This window comes from Pogoniulus pusillus, chromosome 18 (genome assembly GCF_015220805.1).
Source record: "Pogoniulus pusillus isolate bPogPus1 chromosome 18, bPogPus1.pri, whole genome shotgun sequence".
NCBI classification, from domain to species: Eukaryota; Metazoa; Chordata; class Aves; order Piciformes; family Lybiidae; genus Pogoniulus; species Pogoniulus pusillus.
Genome location: NC_087281.1, coordinates 20,907,172 through 20,930,586, shown reverse-complemented (window position 1 = coordinate 20,930,586; position 23,415 = coordinate 20,907,172). Strand labels below are relative to the sequence as shown.

Here is a 23,415-nt window from a genome sequence, read left to right as displayed (position 1 = left end):
ACAAAATTATGAAGGCAATGGAATGCACTGCTCAAGGAGGTGATTGAGTCACCACCTCTGGATGTGTTTAAAGGTCGTTTGGATATGGTGCTTGGAAATATGGGGTTTAAGGATGAAACTTGAAGAGTAGGCTCATTGGTTGGACTTAGTGATCCCAAGGGTCTTTTTCAACCTGAAAGTTTCTGTGATTCTGTGGAGCACCTATGTCTTTAAAATCAAAAATAGATGGTAGAGGAAGCAGGCAGGGCCCCCAGCTTTTGTGTTTTGGCTAAACTACAAGCAAGAAGTTTACTTAAGTTGCATTTGTTATTTGGGTCATACATTTGCCATTAGAATACAAACAATGTCTTGTTTCTCTGGTTAGCCAATACTGCACCCTAAACGTGGCCTGAGTTAGAATCCTTAAAATACAGAGAAAATTTATTCAGTTAAGAGTATCCATTAAATTTCAGTAATGATAGCAACACTACAAGTCTGAAAACTGCTACATGCAAAACTTTACTCACATTCTGTGTACTACCAGAGAGACTAAAGTACATCCACTTGAGTATTTTTGATATCTCACACAGTTTTCACTCCTTCCTGTGCTAGGTGCTTTACCTACTTTCTAGCCAAACTTCTTTCACACCCATTACATTTGATGTCTGACAGTGATGAACAGCAGCACTGTGTCAATTCTAACAACATAAACAACTTCCTAACATGCATGCAATTCATTCTCAGCAAATGTTGTCACTATCTGATGATCTGCATTAGTTACATATGAAATGAACATCTGAATGAATGCTGTAGATGACTATTTATTTAGTATAGTTACAAAAGACTTACCTAGCTAGTTGTGCTAACTCTTTTTGTGTTAATGGGCTTCCTTGTTTGCTTAGAAGAGTTTTCAGCAAAACCAGTCTTGTCTGAAAAGAAGATACATTAATCAAATGTAGAACTAATCTTCACAGTACACTTAAAACTCTGTTGCAACAGAACATGTTTGTCAGGTTAGCTTTTGTGCTTTACTAGTTTAAACTTGCCTGTAGTGATTAGACTGTATGCTATTGACACCTCAACGGAACAGAAAGGGAACCCCACCTCTGTGCTGGGTTTGGCAGTACCAGAGTTAATTTTCTTCACAGTAGCTAGTATAGGGCTGTAACATCAAAGGCCAAACTGCTCTAAGAATAATACATTAGAATCCTTATCTACTGTTGAGCTGAAAAGCACTACTTTAAGAAAGCTACTTTCATCTTCTGCAATAAATGCTCTTCTCCAGCCAAACATGCTCCTGTTCTGCAAGCCTTGTTTCAGACTTGCCCATGCCTGCCAGCACGTAACCTCACCTTGCCAAGAAATACCAAGTAGCTACTACCAGATTTGCAACTAGGACATGTTCAAAAAACAAAGCAAAAAAACTTTAAGATAGTCACGAGAATTAAAGCAGTGTGTATGGCCAAGATGGGCCAGAAGTTAGTTCACAGAATTATAGTCATCCACCACTAGGGCAAATTAAGAATATCCTGTGCTGTTTTATACTCTTTTTCAATAAAATTAATCTTAGAATGAAGAAAATGTATTTAAAAAATACTTACTTCCTCATTTGGTAAAGACACATATACTCGTTTGGTGAACCGTCTAGGAAGAAATATATACACACACACAACTTTTAGACCTTTCTAACAGACAAAGATGAAAACATTTGGTTTCATAAACACCAAAATTTCATTTACATCAAATTCTAGGAAGTAGGACTACTGATTTGAAAACAAAAAGCACACTAAACCAACAAAATTCAACAACCCAACAAACGGTACATGACACCACTGGAAGAGAAAGCACTCTGAAGGTAAAAAGCAGCAATGCTGCCAGCAATAAAATGAAGCCTCTCTTTGGATGCTTTGCATCTCTTTGGAATCATTTAAAATATGTTCTATTTGTTCAGGCAGTGCTGATATGCCTATTTTTCACAGTGAAAAAGAAGAGTATAAACTTGTAGAGAAAAAGTCTCTAAGACAAGCCTACAGCAAGATCTGTAATTGCCTGGGTCATCAGAAGTACAGCGTTCATAAAGAAGAAATACTGGTTTAATTTCTTTCTTTATCCTACCAATAAGATCCATATAGTCACCCTCCCTGGAGGTGTTCAAGAAAAGACTAGACAAGGCACTTAGTGCCATGGTCTAGTTGAATGGATAGGGCTGGGGGATAGGTCGGACTGGATGATCTTGCAGGTCTCCTCCAACCTCATTGACTCTATGAAAACACTATATAAGATGCAAGACTACAAAGTGATGACTCAGTCTCAACAGGTACTGTTGTTTTAGACAATTCCAAGGTCATCATGCTTCTGCAAATGTATCTCAAAAGAGAAGAGACAAACACCTCTGAGACATTAAATAATTTAACCTTGTCAAGCAGCTTTTGCTACTTACCCCAAAACTTAAAACAACCAAGGCACTAAGTAATGTATCAAGCTTCCCACAATGAATATTACAGTACTGTATTCAAACAAAGACAGACACATTTTGATACCTCAGAACAGCATCATCAAGCTCCTGTGGCCTGTTCGTTGCTCCCATCACAAGTATTCTATCCTCTCCAGAAGACTGCACCTGGAAAACAAAGGCAGGCAGGACCACTTTCAGGTTACATTAAGTCATAATACATAAAACCACAGACTTGCTGTGTCCCACACTGATGAGATCTTACTGTATAGGCTTTGTTTTTAACTCACAGTATCACCAAGGTTGGAAGAGACCTCACAGATCATCAAGTCCAACTCTACCACAGAGCTCAAGGCTAGACCATGGCACCTAGTGCCATGTCCAACCTTGCCTTGAACAGCCCCAGGGATGATGACTCCACCACCTCCCCAGGCAGCCCATTCCAGTGTCCAATGACTCTCTCAGTGAAGAACTTTCTCCTCACCTCGAGCCTAAATTTCCCCTGGCGCAGCTCCATGCAGTTGGCTTTAAAACATTCTTGTGATAAATGTAAAGACAAACCAGAAAAAAAGGAAGGAAAAAAAAGTAAACACAGACTACTATGCCCAAATTATGCTGCTTGAAAAGAGTCCTCCAAGAGCACAAATGTTGCTGAGGAAGTGCACGTTACAATGCTGGAGAAAAGTTAAACTACAAGAAGCACTCAAAAGTTCAGTCATCCTGAGATAGTTAGGTTTGAAAAATTAAGAGTACTTCTGCAGTTAGGGTAGAGCAGAGCCTCCCTGCACACCCAGGCCTGTACATTGCTTGATTTCTATAACTCTATTAAAAGCCTTGTTTTGCATGAATGTAAGTTTATGCCTTTATTTATGCCACTGCCCAATTCAGTTCAACCAATTACCAAGACTAAGTACTTACACCATCAAATTCTATTAAAAACTCTGTTTTCAGACGCCTACTAGCATCATGTTCACCTTCTCTTCTTTCACACAGAAGGCTGTCAACTTCATCTAAAAAACACAGACATGCATCTTAATTGGGCATATAACACTCAAGTCTTCATATTTGCCTAAGTTACTTTTTAAATGCAGCACTCCAACAAGACAAAGTTTACTCTTTAGGAAAGCAAGAAATCTCAACCAAGTTTAGAATGCTGTATAACTTGCTGTGCTTTGAATATATAATACTAACCACAAATAAGACAAAAAAAAGCAACCTGAAGGTTATGAACTGCAACTTAGGACAAGTAAAATGCATTTTTCATGTTTCAAGTTCAATGCATAAATGGACTACTGTGCAAAGGTACAGCACTGTGTTTCTGAGGGCATTTCTTCCCACTTTTAACACTAATAACATGTGGAACTACTGATTAACCAGCAGGTTGTATCTGAGACACCTGCTCTGCACTGCAGTTACCCAAAGTTTACCTGGTGCTTAAAATGTAAGAAAACTTAAGAAATTACACAAAAAAAATCAGTCATATTTAAGGTCTTACCAATAAAAATTATAGAAGGCTGAAGTTCTCTGGCTACTGCAAATAAAGCACGAACCAGTTTCTCCCCTTCACCTACCTAAAACAGTAATAAACAGACTTTTTGAAGGGGTTTAGAAGGCATTTACTACAAGATTGCTAACAGTGATCTACAGAAAGTCTTTCTGATAACCAGCCACACTCAGTCCATTCATACACAGATTATCAATAGTTAAATATTACATACAATGCTATGGCTTGTGTCATAAAGGAGACATTACAGCTTCATTTATGATCACAAGTGAGTTGTCCAGAGATTTTGGTATCTAAGTTACCACAGCAAAAAGCAGATGTGATCCACTTAACTTACTTTTTAAAGAAGATGCTCACAACCTATGTGACAGATGGGGTCATCCTGAACTGCAAAAGCTCCTGGCATTGAGTTGTCACAAGCACAAAACCAAATTCTTGTCCTCACAAGTCAGTTTTTAAAAAGCTTTCTGTTCACTATAGGCCAACAGTCACGAAAGACTCATCAAAAGTCTCTGAACTTGTTAAGACCCAATTATGGCATGTGTGTTTTCAGATCAATATAACTTACAGCTGTTACTTACATATTTTGAAGTTAGGCTTGCTGCACTTATATTGAAGAAAGTAGCATTTGATTCTGCAGCAACTGCCTTGGCCTAAGAGAGGGAGTGAAAAGAAGAAAAAGTTACTTTTAAAACATCACACTGAAGATACTTCTCTGCTCTTGCAGCTAGCATTCATGTGTTGACAAGCAACTTTTAAAACCCCTGCTCCTTTAGAGGGAACATCTTATAGATGCTACAGAAAACTTCTGCACAGTCTCTTAGGAACAGATAAGTCATTGAACCATGAGAGAGATTTCCAGACTCCAGACTTCTCCATAGCCAACTAAAACTTATTTACTGAATACAGGTCTCCAGTTCCTTTCAAAATGTCCTGAATAGACATCCCAAACAGCTTTAATTTAGGGAGGTAATTTAGGATAGCACATAAATGATGTGTTTTTCCTTTCCTTTGTGCCCTATCCATAAAAACAATGTTGTGAAAGGAAAACTAGGGATATGAATTAGTTCAGCCACAACACTCACATTCATTTTTAAGAGATTATGATTTCCTGGCTACACAGTTTAATTTTAGTGATTAGCAATTATGTTCTTGTACGGAAAACATAACATATGAGGCCAAGTGAGCATCTCAGCATTCACACTCCTGCACTCAAAGAGAATGTGCAGCTGCAGACAGTCCATGTGATGCAGGACCGTGTGCCTGCCTTAGCTGCATAATGACACACGATGGTCCCTGGCTGATGCACAGCCTTTTCACTCCAATTCCACAAGCCCAGTACGTGGAGCTGAAGAAAATAAGCAGGAGCCAGACTGTTCCACAGAGATCAAGTTCTTTGCACAGAAGTGTGGAAGTCAGACAACCTCCTTTTCTTGCTTCTGTGCTCCTTCCCCATTTCCAAAATGCACTTCTACAATGTTTGAGAGCAGACCATTTGTGATTAATCACCACTGTGCACAAACAATTAACTGTGTTACTTCCACTCTCTCTGAAAATGAAATTTGGACTCACTGGGTTATGTTTTAAAATATTTGTGATATTGAAGATAACTAACAGATAATAGTCAAGCAATTCCCTCCCTTGTAAAACCCATGGTTAAGAGTAATTTTGCATTTAATTGACACCTTAACAGGAAGAATAGATATAGTTTATTACTTCAACACTGAAACTGAAAGTCACCCCTCATGGTTACATTTTAACTCACTAACTGATGCATGAATTGATTTTCTCACCAACATTGTCTTCCCATTTCCTGGTGGGCCAAACAGCAATAAACCACGTGCAGGAGTTCTAAGCCCTGTAAATAACTGAAAAACACATTGTTGTAAGTTACCTTCAAAGATTTAAAGACAACATTGATTTGCCTTTGTAAGAAAACAGTTTAAGATTCAGGAATGGCTCAGCAGCTAGCAGTGGCAGCAACAGCAGCAGTGCTACAACCCTACAGGTTTTTCACAGAATTAACCAGGCTGGAAAAGACCTCTGAGATCATCAGGTCCAACCTATCATCTAACCCTTCTAATTAACTAAACCATGGCAGTAAGTGCCTCATCCAATCTCCTTTTAAACACCTCCAGCGATGGTGACTCTACCACTTCCCTGGGCAGCCCATTCCAACAGCCAATTACTCCTTCTGTGAAGAACAACTTCCTAACATAGAGCCTAAACTTGCCATAGCACAGTTTGAGACTGTGTCCTCTTACACCCATCTGTAATAGTGGGACTTCATCTGGCTGCCAGGACTTCTTAAATATCACAGAGAATGGCTTTGCAACTACATCATCAGGGCTGATTTGGGGGGGTTTTGTTTGTTTTGTGGGTTTTTTTGTGGGTTTTGTTGTTGTTGTTTGTTTTTTAAAGTGTCTCAGAAAACTCCAATAGCATATGGACCAAACCTGAATCTAAGCAGTCACAGCAGTTGAGCTGCTACCTATGATAAATATAAGCCTAAATGACCAATTTTCCCTCAGCCACGTAACAAGGATATCAGCCCTCATGTGTTATACACCTCCATGTACTGGCATATTCACTACGAGGCACTCGGTGCCATGGTCTAGTTGACTGGATAGGGCTGGGGGATAGGTTGGACTGGATGATCTTTGAGGTTTCTTCCAACCTGGTTGATTCTATGATTCTACTACACTAGGCTGCATTCTCTCCTGATGTGGAGACTACTCAGAGTGCCTAAGTAACATCCACGCAGAGAATGAGACCACAATACCAACTTAATGCTATTCAAATCAGACTGTGCCATGACTTGATTTCCCTACACAAATCTCATCTGTTCCACTCTTCCAGTTATGGGCTTTGTCCTTTACACATGCATATAGGGTTGGACACACAGCTACAGTTAATAGAAGAGTGAGCCTCACAGATTTTCAGGATTTTGTTGTTTGTTTGTTCTTCAGTTTGGCTTTTTAGGGGTTTGTGGTTTTTATTTTGTTGAAGGTTTGATTGATTTTTTTTTTAGCTACTGTCTTGATTATTTTCTCCAACACTGACTAACCAGAAGACAAGAAATTTCATGCAGTACTGTAACACAAGTTCTCCATTCTTGATTATTTTCTCCAACACTGACTAACCAGAAGACAAGAAATTTCATGCAGTACTGTCACACAAGTTCTCCATTCTCTTTTTTTCCACGTTGCTATCACCACACAGCCACTGACAGCAACCATAACCAGGATTCAGTTCATCAGAGGAGGATTCAAGAATCACCACCTCATGTGTGAAACACCTTTTTTTTCCCTCACCTGTGGCAGAATTCTAACAAAACCCAGTTGCTTACCTCAGGTCTAAGAGAAGGAAGGATAACAATTTCTTGTAAAGCTTGTTTAGCCAGCTCCTGCCCTGCGATATCATCAAATTTGACAGCTGGCCCACTAACAAAGAAATGGAATACTAATTAGTCTAACAATGAGATGCTCTTTTTCAGCTGCAGCTGACTAATTTAACACATTTGACTATTTATACAGAACCCTTTTGAGGAAATCCACAACTTACACTGCAAAGCACTTTAAAAAATAGACATTTCAGATTTCAATTTTCATCCTTTTGTAAAAAGAACAACAAAAATCCCCACCCCAAACACACAAAACAAAACAGGCCCCCAAAGCCTACAATGAAAAACAGAAGTACTTACTTTCATTTCAAGTGGACCAAGGCTATACTGAACAAAACAATTATTTTTTCACATGGAAATCCTTACTGCTCTTCAGACTTACCTATCAACAATTTCATTCAGGATAAGATTGGCAAGATTACTGTCTACATTTCTAAATCTCTTCACTTCTTTCTTTTTCCGAGGAGCAGTGGTAGGAGTAGAAGGTTTATTCGTTCTGTTATTTTTAGGAACAGCCTGGAGAGAGAGAGGAAAAAGAAACAAAAAACACTACTCAAAAAACCCAAATGAAAAGCCAACTGGATGCTTTTAAAGCAGATTGTTAACAAAATTGCTTCTACATTTTACATACTCCAGTAAAATCTAGTATGTTAACACACAGCAGATATTCTGATGATGCCTTTTGATACAAATCATACTACCACAGGTGGAACATCTTAGGCTGAGTGGAGAGGAAGTTTTTTTTCACTGTGGTTTGGGGATTGTTTGATTTTTGTCTTTTAAAGATAACACATTCTATTTAATGACAGTATTTTCCCCCAGTGTACTCTAGAAACAGACTATCACTGAAACAGATCAATTGTTTCAGATTTGCAATGCCTATAAGCAAGAATTTCTACTGCTGATACGTTTGGCTAACAGGCTGCTTAACACATAGCGGCAGTAGTGCTGAACTGCATTTATGTTCCAGCTGTTTTGTTCTTTATTCTTCTTCACTGGGGGAGATGAGGATGGAAGGGAAAGAGATTTGACTCACAAGAAATGTAGCATTTTTGTCTCATGTTAGTATAGGAGTTTGCTATTTAAGTCACAATCTAACCACGGCCCAGGTTGAGACAATAGGATTAAAAGTCTTCTGGGGACTAGAAGATTGTTACTCAATCCCTTAATTCTGCTATCTTGTTATAAGATCACAAGGTCAGTTCACTTTCCTTTCCTCCTCCTCCTGCACTTTATTGGAAAGAACATGTAAGCAGTAGGCCTCCAGAGGCTTGTAGGGTCTTTGGGTGGTAGAGGCATTGGGCAGGGGGAGGATCGGAGCACTGGGGAGTATCAGATTTAGGTTTTTTGGGATGTGAAAAAATTCAAGGGGGTTTGCCATGGATGGGGTAATTGCTTTGTAATGTCTAGCTCTGTATTTCTCTCTAAACATAATTCTGTATTCTTTCTCCAATTTGATTTGAGAGTTTAATTTCTGTTGCTATCTTCAGAAAAACCACAACAAACCATAATTTGCTTTTCAAATGCAGCTGCAATACAACCTGTGCAACCTCAGTTTCCTATGCAATTTTCCAAGCAAAATCATCATCACTGCAATCACAGTTAAAATCCATTGGTCCATGAAGTCACCCAACTTCCTAAAACCCACTCTGCAGCCCAGCTCAGGAGGCTTGACTGAAAATTCATCTGTTGAGAGCTTTTTCCCAAGCACCTGCTGCTACTATGATGCTGTAATTAACAACAGTAAATCCAAAGTTTGTTCTGGAATTTACATGGACTTTCCAAGTGTACACTGCTATATATATCCTTACCATACCTTATGAGTTGAAGCTGGAGGATTGGGTGCTGGTCTTGACACAGAAGTTGATATCCCACTGCAGCTAGGTGTTCTATGGTGACCAGAAAGGCCTATGGATCCAGTTTTTGCAACAGTTTTGGAACGAGGAAGAGAATTACTAGTGTGTGTTAAGGGATCCTTCTTTTTTGGAACTGCTCCACTTTCTATAAAGAAAACCAAAGTAAAGAGAACATTTTCAGCAGTCATACCTTTACCATCAATTCCAACATGAAAATGCTATTGTTGACAAGAAATACAGTATTACAGCAGAATAATACAAGTTTTTAAAGAAGCTTAGTACATTCTAGGGTAAATTGATTGCAGCTTTCTCCTAAAGTTCACGTTTCAAACTTCTGGGATCCCTCAAAGGCAATACTAGTTAGCCATCTTAAAATAAGAAGTGAAGATTAAGTTCTGTAACAAAGGAAGATCATAAACTATTCCTTAAAACAGAAGCCAAGAGAACACCAGCCAAAAGATTTTTCCTTCCCAAGAACTCCTACAATTAATCACTATAATACCCCAAAATTTCAAGTCTTCAGATTCAGAGCATTCATTCCTTAAGTGATGTTTAGCAGGCCAGTTACTTTGGACACCAGCTAACACTGCCTAGCACCTTCCACACAGCAGTTTTACTACTTAAATTTGAGAAAATTAGAAAAGGTACAGCTGCCAGCAACTACCAGGAGATTTTTCTTACAACTCTGCATCACTTCAGGTACCGCAAGGTGCAGTAAACTCTGATTGGAAGCTCCGAAGCAGTTTACCTTCCTATGTTTAGGTTTTAAAACTTTATTTACTATACCACTGAATTCAAATGCCATCATACATTCTGTTCACACTTACACTATTTCATCTCCATGGTGGAGGAAGAAGGTCTCAAATTAGGTGATAGACAGAAGTTAATACGCTGGTGATTACACTACATAAGGACACTGTGGTCCAATGAGTGAAACAGTCCCTGGAGGGGTTCAAGAAAAGACTGGATGAGGCATTTAGTGCCATGGTCTAGTTGATTGGATAGGGCTGGGTGCTAGGTTGGATTGGATGAACTTGGAGGTCTCTTCCAACCTGGTGGATTCTATGATTCTAGGATGATTCTATGATTCTACATTCTCTGTATGGGATACACAACAAAATAAGGCTCTCTGACGCAGAAAGAACAAATGTAAAGCAGAGACTGCAGGCAAGAGCACACTAAAGTAACCATGTGGTTTGGTCAAGCTGGTTGTGGTTAGGGCACAGCATCAGATCAAGGATTTTTTTGTGGCAGGAATATAGTACTGGAAGCTGTCTGGTGTAGTACTATTGTCTGTGATGGAAACTGTAAATACTGTCTTACACTATTTTAGAAGGACTAAGGTGCCTTTTGATTAGCTAGAGAAATATGGAGTCAGAGGTAAGGAAGCACAAGAATTATTTCAGCTACAAGTTTCTTTACTAAGATTTTTAGAAGTTTGCAACTCATTTTGATTTGTTAGCTTTAAACTACAGGTCAATGAATTATGCTTTTTAAGGAAGTTAATATTTAGTTTATGATATTATAGTTCAGTGAAAAACACTAAGTAGGAAGCTTTGCATTTTTAATGTTGTATAAAAAAAACCCACACAAACAAGTAAGAATCATTGAGTTACTACCATGTTCTCACCTTCTTTACTTAGAAGTCTTGCATACTACCAAAACAAATACCTCTACACAACCTGCAGGTATCTACGTGTTGATGTACTTGGCTAACAAGCTTCTGAAGCCTTTCTTCAGTCACAAATCTGCTGTACTTAAAGAGTTACAGAAACTCTGCAGGGATCATCGTATACGATGCAGATATACCAATATGTAAAAATAAGGAATCTAGAAGAATATGATTAACTACATTTATCTGTAAGATGTTTCTTGTAAAAAAATAAACAAATGAAATAAAATCAAAACAAATCCAAAACTGCCTACTAACTAAATGGCACAGAGATCCAGCTGGTTCCATTTACTTCGTCATTCCTACACAGCATTTTTGAAGTAGAAAACTCCCCAAAATTAGGCATACTTAACAACTTTCAAGATCAAAAAAACAGCATATGAATCTACTAGAAATCCCAGCTACTCAACACTGACTGGCCCAATTTAATCAGAAGGTGGCACTCCCTTTCACTTCATCATCACAGCTGGCTTAATGTCAACACATGAAGGCTTCAAAAAGCTAAACTGGTTTTTCTCCATCTCCTTCAGCCTAACAACTTGCTCAATTATCACACTTTCCCAGAACTACACCCATCTATTAGGAACAATACACACACACACTGCAATTTTGAGTATACACACACATTGCACAACTAAGTTGGAAATGCAGGATGGGGGGGGATGGAAAGAAAGGTTTGAATAGAAACTATGATTTACTCTAGCTGTGTACCTCCAGGAATCGAGACCACTAATTTCTGTGGTCAGTCCTGAAGCATAGCACAGGAAAAAGTTATTCAGTGTCAACTCCAGAAGGAAACTTCATTTTATATACATTTTTTTAACTGAAGAAGCAAATAAAAACGTCAAAGTTTTCAGAATTATATTTTATCTAAAGCTTACCTGTTTCTAAAGGGTGAGGTACTTCAGAGCATAGATATTTATGTATATATTGTCAGACTGATAGTTCCTATTAATTCATGATGTAAAACATCTGTTTTTCTATAACAAATGCAAAACCTCCAAACAATTCTTATCCATTTGTATTTGTCACCTGCTTGAAAGATGGAAAATATGCTGCAAGTGGCCTTAAAACATTCGCAATGTCTCTAGCAGCATTTCTGCTAAACATTTCACCACTCCATATAGAACAATAAGGAAGTGCTTCAAATATGTCCTAATCACAAAGACAAACCATTTTTTTTCAAGTGTATTTGAAACACTGAAACAATTCTCTACATCAAATATACTTATAGGATAGTAATATGAAGTTGGTAATTTTGATTTTAGTCTCTAATATTTGACTAGACAGAATAACTTACTTCAAGACTCCAAGCTAACACCACTAAATCATACAGAAGTACTACATACCCGGTCCTGAAAGCATCCCTGCATTTTCAACTGTCATCCCAACGTATACACAGCAAGAAAATTATGAACTAGCAAGGCAGAAAATTTTGTCTGAGGTTTTCTATTGATTGAACTGTGATAAGCTGCAGATAGGTGCCCATTCTCAGACTACATTACAGAAAGAAATATTAAAACGCCTTTATTATATTCAATTGGTTTTAAAGTGAAGTAAGTATATGTTTGAACCACTTAAGAGAAGCTTGACTATACCACACAACTGGAAACACAGCAACAATCTGGGGAATATACATATCTAGTTTAGTTATTTAATGAAGATAATAGCATGCTTTGGATTTTGGAAAAGCTAACCAATTACATTGTCTTTTTTGGCATCTAAAACAGATTGAGCCACATATCAAACAAGTTAATGCTGTTTTACAACTCCTTAAGCTTCCAAAAACCAGTTGTAACTGGCAGCAGCAGCTCCAGTATTGAAAAACAGTTTCTAACCTGGAGTTATGGATCAGGGAATACTCATTACACGTGCCTATAGGTAAGTGAAATAAAACAACTAAAGAGAAGTTATTGTATGTGGTCTGTGGACCCCAAGATGGAACTTTTATATAACTTAATGTATGCATTTCTAGTAAAAAATAATTCTATTCAAGTAACAAAAATTACCTAACAGAAAACTTACAGCAAGTAACAATGACCATATTTTGGATGGTAGCACAGCTACACAGACCAAGGACACTGTTCTTTTCCTTCTAAATGGAGAGCCTGACAAATACCTCTGCTGCCAATGATGGCATTAAAAATGATCTCCATAGAATCATACAATCAACCAGGTTGGAAGAGATCTTGAAGATCATCCAGTCCAACCTAGCACCCAGCCCTATCCAGTCAACTAGACCATGGCACTAAGTGCCTCATCCAGGCTTTTCTTCAACACCTGCAGGGATGGTGCCTGGAGGACGGTACCACTACTTATTCACTCACTTGGGAAACTCCTTAGACTTCAGTATTAAGAGCAGAATTCTTACAACTTGATATACACTGTCAACACATGCCCACTACTGAAAATATGCCAGTGAAGCCTTGCAAGTGAAAAAACACATAAAACACTGGCTACTTGCACAGTGCTGATGTTGTGGTAAGAAAGTAAAATTAAATGCTTTCTTGGAAGGTATATCATGCTGAGATTTGTGTGTTGAATGTGAAATAGATAACTGGAATTGCTATCATACTACCAGTGTCAGATGTCCAGAAAATAATAGTAATAATTCAAAACTCATAATCAATGCCTTTAACAAGGCTGGCATTATCTGCTTCTTGAATTAGTTTTGAAACAAAACCCCAAAAAATCCACTATGCAAAAGAAAATTTGTGTCTGAGGGAAAAAAAGAAACAACAACAAAAAAAACCAACCAGCCGAACTGTTTCACATCTATTTCAAAACAAAGATTAGAGTCAAGGCTACTTGTTGGTACTCTTAAGGTACCTTCTGCAACTGAAGGGCAGGTGCCACTGCTGTAATGAGGTCTTACAAACGTCATTATATATCTGTCAGATAAATTTTCAAGAAAAATCTGTGGGAATTTAGGTTAGTTAGGACACCATGGATGAAGATGCTAGTGACAAGTAGTCATCTGTGCTAGAGTCCAGAAAATTAGTCTGAAAGGCTGACACAGTATTTTGGATGAAGGAAGAATGCAGGAAATATGCAGTGCAGCTGTGGGAGTAGAATATCAGAGAGAATTGAAACACAAAAGCAATTTGAAAGTCTTTGGCCTTTAACGGTAAATAAAAAGACTTTTGGATCAAAGAACAAGCAAAAAGACATGTTCTTGATGTCAAAACTATGCATGACCATGTTCTACACTTCATAAAATCCTAGACTTTCTAAAAGCCTACCTTGATTCAGCAACAGTGTTGGTAATGCTTTATGTAGACAGAAAAATACAGCTAATGCCAGAGCCCTCTAGCTCAGTACCTCTGCAGCATCTCTGTTTTTCAGTAACAACAGTCCTCTCATCCCAGGTAGACTGCAAGCTGATTTTGCACAGTTTTTGAAGACTCTGTAATCTACTTTGTGTTTTCAAATGATCACTGCTGTTCTTGTGATTTTGTTACAATACGTATATAGGAAGTACTTCTCAAGACAAAAAGTGCAGCACCAACATCTTAAAAACAAGACTACACACACACACACTAAAGAGACAGAGAGAGAGCACTGAGTGAACTCCACAGCTGCAGAAGTTCAGAGGTTAACCTCTAATTTCCACAAGTTCTGAATCTCATGTTTACTTTGGGCAATGTAAATGCAAATGGAACAAGCCTCTAAGTCTTGTTCAAAAGGAATCAGTAGATGCCTGATATCTAACTTCATGCCCTACTCTTTAGTTCTTCTTCCTCTTATCAGATTTCAGAGAGTCTGGTAAATGCAAGTCTCTGTTAGCCTGAGTTTGTTTTTAGAAGGTTGGAAGATGCTTTCTCAGAATAAAGGATGCCTAGAAGACCACGGCTCTATGAGGTTGTTTTGCCACTTTCTGCCACAATTTTACATAGTGGTTCAGTCTTATGTAGGTTACCAGGCATGACTCCAAACGGGTAAACTAATACCAGTTTCCACAAGTTTACCAACAGTGATGACCTCTATGGGAATTTCTATAAACAAAAACACCTGCCACAGAACTTTCAAAATGCTTCTTCATTTCCAGTGGATGCTGATGGACATTTTTATGCTTTGTTACTAACACACTGAAGTAACTAAATTAACAGTTTTGAGAGTGAAAGTTCAGCCTAACCTTTTCCTGCAGCATCCAAATCTAAGATACATTGAGAAAAAGGTACAAAAAACATGTAAAGGAAAGAGTTTGAAGAAAAAAAGCTGTTCACATCAAATCAGATGTTAGAAATTTGTATGTGTCTAGGTATGCATTTGTTTATTCAGTCTCTAGTCAACCAGCTAAAAAGACAAGAGCTGTACTGGATCATTTATGGTAAAGAGTTCTTAAGCGCATCAATCTAGATAGGAATTTATACTGAAGAGCCCATTCTAACTACATCTTTTTAACAAATGCAGTTAACAAAACCACCACACCTGCAGTAACCTTAAGGTGTCTAACATGACATATTTCCATTGCCTTAACTTCTCATATATCAGACATAACTAAAAACAAACAGTAAGATGACTTTGGAACTAAAAATGCAGCTACAAACCCAAAGCATGTGGCTCACACTTTTCGAAGACTGAATACTGCTCTTGATTTAGTAAACAGGTTTTATGAATTCCATTGCTTGTTAGATGTCCATTTTCTTTAACATCATTAGAGTCTAGCTTACAAATTACCAGTTGAGATCACAGTTGTGACAATTGTTTACTGTTGACTTTAAACATCCCCTGAAGACAATTCACAAACATCACAGTAACTTTACCCTTGTGTATGGATGAGCAAGTTTACTTCTGGTATTTTAGTATACCTGGTGCAGTCTTCTGGGAAAAGATAAAAACAACCTTCTTTGACAAAAAGCAAGAGCTGGGCTGTAATTTTCCTCATTTTAAACTATGTAACACTTTCTCAGCGTTAATAGCACCTGAAATGTCAAGCAGTGCAATGCAAATGCATATTCACTCTCCTGGTATTGCAAAGTTCTACTTACGCAGGCACATACCCTAATGATAGAATGACACTTTCTAAACTAGGTTTAATTTCATTTCTTTAAGAACACAACCATGGAAAACATTTTCTAAAATGTTGTCTTAATAAACAGTTCTGAATTCTAGGATCATCATTTTAAGAGAGAAGCACTGACAAAGTCATGGAGAGGAAGGAAGGTATTTAATGTAAAGCCTTTAGAAACAGAAACATGAAACAATTGAAGCTGGTGGGGCCAGAAGATGGTACTGCATTTTTTTTTTCCTCTGTAACACACCAGAAACTGAGAGACATCCCCTCGATTTGCACTGGTAAAACCAAACCCACCTGACTGGAGATGTCCATTGCGGCATGCCAGGTTAGTACTGTCATTATAGACCTCCATTTGCGGCTTGGAAATTTGCAAAACTGCCTGCAGCTTCTCTACATAGTAAACAGAGGGGAAGGGAGGGAAAAAAAAGGACAAAATAAACAAAAAATAAAAATGAACCAAGAAAATTTATGTATGTTGAGCAAACAAATGTCAAACGTGGCTTTGTTATACTTGATACAGGGTTAAAGATAAAAGGAGTGCTTCTTGCTATTCTGTGTATTTAGAAAAAAGAATTCTGGCAGTGTGAGCAGGCCTGAAAATAGGTTTTTAATACTGGCTAGTTACAGCTGAGTTCATTACAACCATCTTTCCAGTTTAGTAATTGCAGTTACTTCCCAGAAGCAATGACAAGGATTAATTCAGCTACATTTACTAATATTTGTGCAATACTTCTGAAAGTTCTCCCCAAGGTTTTCCTTTGGCCAACTGCAAGGAGCTACCACTTTCCTGCACATTAAATGTAGCAACCAGCCAACATTTTACAGAAATCTCTGCTGTTCAAGCAAAACACTTCACATACATTACAATGATCTCTATTCAAGACCTCTACTTAGAAATACAATTGCCTTGAAATTAATTCAATGAAATAGTCATGCGAGCTGCATTCTTCAACATGATTAACTTCAGAAACGTTCATAAGGGTAAAGATTACAAGAAAGAAATTAAGAAGTCATGACAAACTAGCCAGAGTGTAATTCAAAGAGAGGTGTAAGGTTGCAGACAAAGCTAAACAAGAATTAAGTCTGAGGACTAATTGTTCTCTGCAGCTCACCTGCCACTCCTACTTTTCCCACTGCAACACAGAACCTCTAGGCCATATTTTCAGGGGCTTTTACAGCCTCCCTCACCTTTATTTCTCACACACACCTTTGTTATACAAACAAAACACAGTTTGTAAGGATGTAAGTTAGACATATTTCACACTCTCTCCTCTGCCTGACAGTTTTGTTTTGGGTTTTCCCCCCCTCCTTTCCCCCAGGAAGAAAACACTATTGAGAAGCTGCAGAAGAAGAAATGGATGAGTAGAGAAGCAATGTCCTCTAGCAATACAAAAGCACATATAGCGAAAGACTACACTGAAAACATGCACACAAGATCATAAATGCCCTGACTGGAGGAAGAATTGCCATTCAGAGCTTGCATATCATATAAGCAATGATGCACAAACACTTCCTTATTTCCACTTCTTTGTCTATTAATGGTATTTAATTCCCTCCTTTCTGTGCCTGCTCCTGATCGCTCACCACTCAACTTTAGACCTAAGAGTTTAAGTGATGGCTTAATAATAATATCCAGACTGAACAGATTCTGTTTAGAGTGAAAACTTTGTGGCTACAGATAAATATGAAAAACTATAGTTCAAGATTCAGTGTGCACCCAGAGTTTACTTTGCTTTAAACTGAAAACACTGAAGAGTCCAGGACAGGAAAACAAAAAATGTTAGTCACACAAGAACAACCTACAAACAACCACAAGCTTTGTGATCTGCAAGAAGTTACCCTGAAAAATTTCCCTCTAAAGTAGTCTATGAAAAATCCTTTTAGTATGACTGACCACAGTGAACTATTTTAGCACAGGCAGAATAGCCTACCTGCTGCTCAGTGCATGCAACTTAAATGGAAAATACATGGAGAAGCTTAGGAAACAAAGTTAGTACTAACAGACTTGGCAACAGATAACCAGTTAAGTTTTAGAGAATATTTCTGAACTTAAAAAGAAACCAAAACTACAACAAGCACAAAAACCAACACCAAACCCCCACAACTTTCTATAGAGTGACATAAAATCAACTGGCTTGGGCAGCAGCTCAGGAAGTGCTACTTGCTTCAACAGCACAGGTTGAGACTGGGGTTTCATCACAACCATCAATGGCTTAGTAAGTTCCACATATTAAGTAAAAAAAAATCCAACAAAAACATAATCCAACTACTGTCCAGTTTCAATTCACATACTGTCTTCATTATTGGTTACCATGACATTTGAATATTGCATATAAAATGACATAAAACAAATACATGAGTTTTCTTGCAAGACAGTGTACCCTGGGGAGCCCTCTGGAACAACGAAAACTTATTGGGCTATTAAATATTATTCCAGAAAATTATAGAGGGTGCCTGTCCATTTAAGTGTTTTCTCCCTATGCCTCCAGACATGGAAACTACTCCAATGATATTTACAGAATCTCATTATTTCTCCTGAATGATACAAGTGCTGATATAAACCTACCAAATAAACACCACTGCAGCTGTTCTTTATTTTGTCAACACTAGATGTTGAGTTCACATTATCTGATCTCTAAAGAGGAAAAAAATAGGCATTGCCCTATAATACAAGCCTTAAACAAAACCACCACGACCTCCAAGAAAGCAGATTCCTGAGAAGCATCCACTTAAACCCATACATGGGCAGTATTATTACCAGAGAGGATACTGATGTAAGTTACCTTAATTATGTGTCATGTGCAGCCTTCAAACAAAATACAGAAGCTACACACAGTACATAGAAAGGCACTAGTGCAGGTAGAAATGTGTCCACCTACTGAAAGTCTCTGTGAAATGGGAGCACACATATTGGTCCAACATGTATACAGCTTCAGAATTGTGTTGTGCTGGACACCGTGCATATTTGCCCTCAGGAACAGCAAACTGATGAATTTAATGTATTGACTGTGGAAAACCAATATGCTCCTGTGATTCTACATACACCAAACATAATGATTCTAACAAAGGTGATCAGTCATCCAAGACAGATCAGGACTATGAACACTATCAGAGTAAGAATTATCCACTCATCTAAGACTCTAAACCAGCAGTCACCACCAATTCCAACGGTGGAACTCTTAAGTACCCTGACAGCTAGACCAACTCACTATTGGTAGTAGACTGCAAAGCCATCCAGTCACCTTGAAGTGCCCTGAAACGTACAGGGGGTAACTTCAGCTTTCAGGCTGCTAGAGGCAGATCCTTAGTGCAAACTGAACAAGAACCTAAGTAGAATAAAGTACTGAACAACTGGTAATTTCAAAGTAAAAATAAAGTAATATTTGGCATCAGCTTACACAGTGAACACTACTCTATACCTGTTCACCTTTCCATCTGCACTGAAGGAAGAATACAAATAGCTGGTGACCATATATTGTGGTAGTAAGGAGGAATGCACCCACTTGACTGTATCTTTAGGTTTTTTGCACTTTCTGTCTTTTCACTCGGAGCACAGGAGTAAACGACTCACCAGCATCACAGGTGCTACTGCAGTAACACGAGTACTACTCACAAAGTACAAACATTGCCACCTCAAGGTTCCAAGAACAGCTACTTTTTGAAGAAGTCCTAGTCACTTACAATTAGCATGTCAGCAACAAGCCATACCTTACAGAAGATTGTCAGCACATAATCACTTTCATTCTTATGTTCCCCAGCTTATACTACCTCTACAAGCCAGCCTTTAATCTTAATGAGCAGAAAATATCTTCTCTGCTTAGACTAAGATTCTACCAACAAATACCCACAGTAAGGTATAGAAGTCAGCAGCCTTTCCACCTCATGTTTCCTATACCTTTTTTCAAAAGAATTAAGGACACCAGGAACTCAAGGGAAATTAAAGAGATTCACTTCCTTATAGTTGTCACAACTTCCCTGTCAATCATCAGTCAGGAACACAGAATCACAAAATGAAAGAGGAAGACATAAGTTTTCCTTTATTTTCTATATGCTCCTAGAAGAGAGAGTTAGGAGAACTCAAACCAGTTCAAGATTAAAGCAGCAGACATGCAGGTTAGACTCAAATACATTTGTTAGCTCTCTCTTAAGGAGCAAAAAAAGAAAAATCTAAAAAAAATCTTTATTTCCATTTTACTGTCTGAAATGAAAGCATTTTTGAAGATCTTAGCTCAGAAGATACACTGTACAAAGGTGTGGGCTTGTTGCTTGATGGAGAGGGAAGATATTTATCTAATACCCATACAAAGTGAGATGCTACTTTCAGTCCTGCCTCTGTATTGAGAGCTATAAAACACTTGGTTTTGATCAGGTTAAAACTATACCACAGTGTGGTTCTGAAAATACATTACCTTACTTTCTAGCCTTAAAATAGAACACTACTAGATAAAAAATGTGAGAGTTAGGATTTCACAGCCTACATTATGCTAAAGAACTATTATTACAGTATATACCAATAATCTGGAAAATTATTATGTAAGCAACAGAATGAACAGAACATGAACTAGTTATAGAAGGCACACACAGCATTCATGATTAGCAATATATCATGATTTACTGCAGTTATAACACAGAAATGCTAAATAAACTCCAGCAAGAGCTAGTCAAGACTTTCTCAGTTTTACTCAAGCATGCAATGGTGTAAGACCTCTCAGTTACTTTTACAACCACTTCTTAAGGCACAGGGAAGCAGGACATGAGATTCCAACTTTAAAAATCCATCAACAGTATTGAAAAACTATTACTCACTCTCACCTTAAAATCAAACTTAAGAAGCACCCTACCCAGATAGTGACCCTTCCACTTAAAAAAACTGAAGTAACACTTTAGAAGAACACATTACATGAAGTTGTACATGACAAACTTCTATAAGAATGACAAACTTTCCAAAGTCACAAATTTTAACTGGTACCTAAAAGCTGCAAGCGATCCTTGGCCATTGCCAAATTTGTCGTCATTTTAGCCTGCAGACGTCGAGCCCGTTCGTAGTGATCACCTTGCAAAGAAAAATCAATGTTAAAACGTGGTTTGGCAAATGAACTTTTTGAAGTGCTAAAACACTGACACCCTGCCTTCCCTACTCTTCCTCCCACCCTTAACCTAGCCCTCCACTAAGGAGCACTGTTGCAAAGCTAATGAAAACATCCTAAAGCTTTCTATTTGGTCAATAATCTGAAGCTAGTTGACACTATCTGTTTTACAGTACTGCTTGTAGAGTGGCATGAACCCAAGCATTGCTTTGCATATCCTCTAACATCTCATGCAGACCTAATGTATGTTGTGACTGCATTTTTCTAAACACAAATCAAATGAAACATTTTTTTTTTAAAGCTTGAAAAGTGACCAAGTGGCAAATACAGTTTGAAACCATTCACTCTGGCAAAATGAACAGAATTTAGTTTAGTTAACTGTGTCCCTTTACATTTCAAAACACACACTTACAGATTTAACATCAAGACTTCCTAAAAAAAAATAATAATGCCTGTCCAAGTCAAGTTTTTCTGGCAGGGTTCAACCTTTTAAAACTTTTAAGAACAGAATAGTTGAGGTTCTATCAAAGGCCAGTGGTACCACAGCTTAAATAACATCACACCACATACTGTTTGCAAACATTTCTAAACGTCACTGATGAACAAAACAGCAGCTAACAACAGCAGATACGAGTCTGGGGCATGGAGGGATGGAATAGTATTACCATATTATCCTGAAGACAGAGATTCTTAACAAGTCCTTCACTACAGATATATTTCTCTGTGGTACATGCCTACTTCAACACTGCAGTTTAAAATGTTTCCCTATACTTTTGGTATTGAAAACGTTCAGCTATTTTGGCATATGCTACTCCGGAACACTATGCTAGACCTTTCCAAACTGGGGTGTTTCTTTTTTAAGCTACACAGAATGTTATATGCTCTTCAGTGATAAAACAGTCAGCTTTGCCAAATCAAATCAGAAGTCACTGTTTTGGCATTTCTGTTGCATAACAAATAAAGTGTTTGACTTTAGAATTTTCATTAACTGCTTTGGATTTTGGGTAGTACGGAAATATTTGGAGCAAGATTTACATGTGTTATAGACCAGAAAGTTGAAGTAAAACACATAAATGAACAAGTGTTGACCTACAGCTAAAACAGAACTAGGAAACACTCCTACAAATTAACTCACACAGCAGATGATTCCTAGCAAGGCAAGACTGGACGTGGCACTTGGTGCCATGGTCTAGCCTTGAGCTCTGTGGTAAAGGGTTGGACTTGATGATCTGTGAGGTCTCTTCCAACCCTGATGATACTGTGATATTTAGCAATACTGATTACTCACTTTGAAGAGGCCAAAACCAGAAGTCTTTTCCACAAAACTCAAAACTGGCTTACCTTGACCAATTACTAAGACAGCTATTCCTTTTTCCAGTTCTTCAATTCCTTTCTTATACCATTCAACAGCTTGTTCCTTTTGTCCTGCTTAAAAAAAGGAAGTGAAGCCATTAACTTTTATACTTCACTAAAAGTTTAGGAATAGTTCCATATGAATAAAACAAGTAAAACAAAGGGAGAGTTGAACAAAACCCCATGATTTAAAGAAACACTTAAAGGAACACTGTCAACTTAATATCTACTTAGTTTCAAACAAACTTCTCTATTAAAAACAGGTACTACTTCTATGAATACCTCTTCATCTGTCTTAAAGAGATCAGCCCCCTAAAAAAACTCAAATGAACCCAAAACCAAACCACAAAAAAAGGGATTTTAAAAAAAGCTAACCTACATATATTCATTTAGAACAGAAATGGTAGAATTGACAGCCTTTCTTTCTGGAACACCAAATTGAGACATGCCCAGGAAGGTGGTGGAGTCACTGTCCCTGGAGATGTTCAAGAAAAGACTGGATGAGGCACTTAGTGCCATGGTCTAGCTGATTGGCTAGGGCTAGGTTGGACTGGATGATCTTGGAGGTCTCTTCCAACCTGGTTGATTCTATGATTCAACCTTCCAGTGACATCCAATACCAAAAGTAACACTAGAAGCACTGAAACTCAAGAAGATGATAGCAACAAGTCTAAGGTACCACACAAGTAAGAAAACACAATTTTTCTCTGGTTAAGTTTTGTACAGAGTAACTCATCTGTCACAAAGCTGTTTCTTTGTTCATCCTATGATGAACTGCTGTACAGCAGGTGTTATGTTAGCTTTCACATGAAGTACAGTACATGCAGAATTAGAGTACTCCTGTTTACCACCAACGTCCTAAATGGATTTTATGGCCATGAACATGCCTATGCCTAACCTATACTATCTGACACCACGACAGCAAATAACCCACTGAAGAGACATTCTTATGGACATCATACTTTGCCCCTTCTACAAATACTCTGCATTAAAAAGATACTTGCCTGTACATGGAAAATAGACTTGTGCAAGGTATGTATGTCACACTAAGCATGCCTTTCCTCACAGGAATACAGCACAGTAGATATT

The 23,415-nt window shown here is 38.0% G+C and overlaps 1 protein-coding gene across 4 annotated transcripts in view; it reads right to left on the bottom strand.

Annotated features, from left to right (window-relative positions):
• Positions 1 to 23,415, bottom strand: part of SPAST (spastin) — a 32,420-nt gene that overhangs the window by 5,599 nt on the left and 3,406 nt on the right. The window contains exons 2-14 of one of the 4 annotated variants that reach the window (XM_064158696.1): positions 22,315 to 22,401; positions 20,856 to 20,939; positions 16,181 to 16,276; positions 9,155 to 9,339; positions 7,721 to 7,854; positions 7,285 to 7,378; positions 5,729 to 5,803; positions 4,517 to 4,588; positions 3,927 to 4,002; positions 3,350 to 3,441; positions 2,520 to 2,599; positions 1,581 to 1,623; positions 829 to 908 (exon numbers count right to left, since the gene is read on the bottom strand). In XM_064158696.1, the coding sequence (XP_064014766.1) occupies positions 829 to 908; positions 1,581 to 1,623; positions 2,520 to 2,599; positions 3,350 to 3,441; positions 3,927 to 4,002; positions 4,517 to 4,588; positions 5,729 to 5,803; positions 7,285 to 7,378; positions 7,721 to 7,854; positions 9,155 to 9,339; positions 16,181 to 16,276; positions 20,856 to 20,939; positions 22,315 to 22,401 (1,198 nt within the window). The remainder of the gene's footprint in view (positions 1 to 828; positions 909 to 1,580; positions 1,624 to 2,519; positions 2,600 to 3,349; positions 3,442 to 3,926; positions 4,003 to 4,516; positions 4,589 to 5,728; positions 5,804 to 7,284; positions 7,379 to 7,720; positions 7,855 to 9,154; positions 9,340 to 16,180; positions 16,277 to 20,855; positions 20,940 to 22,314; positions 22,402 to 23,415) is intronic. The other 3 variants (XM_064158697.1, XM_064158698.1, XM_064158699.1) reach the window with 3 other exon arrangements.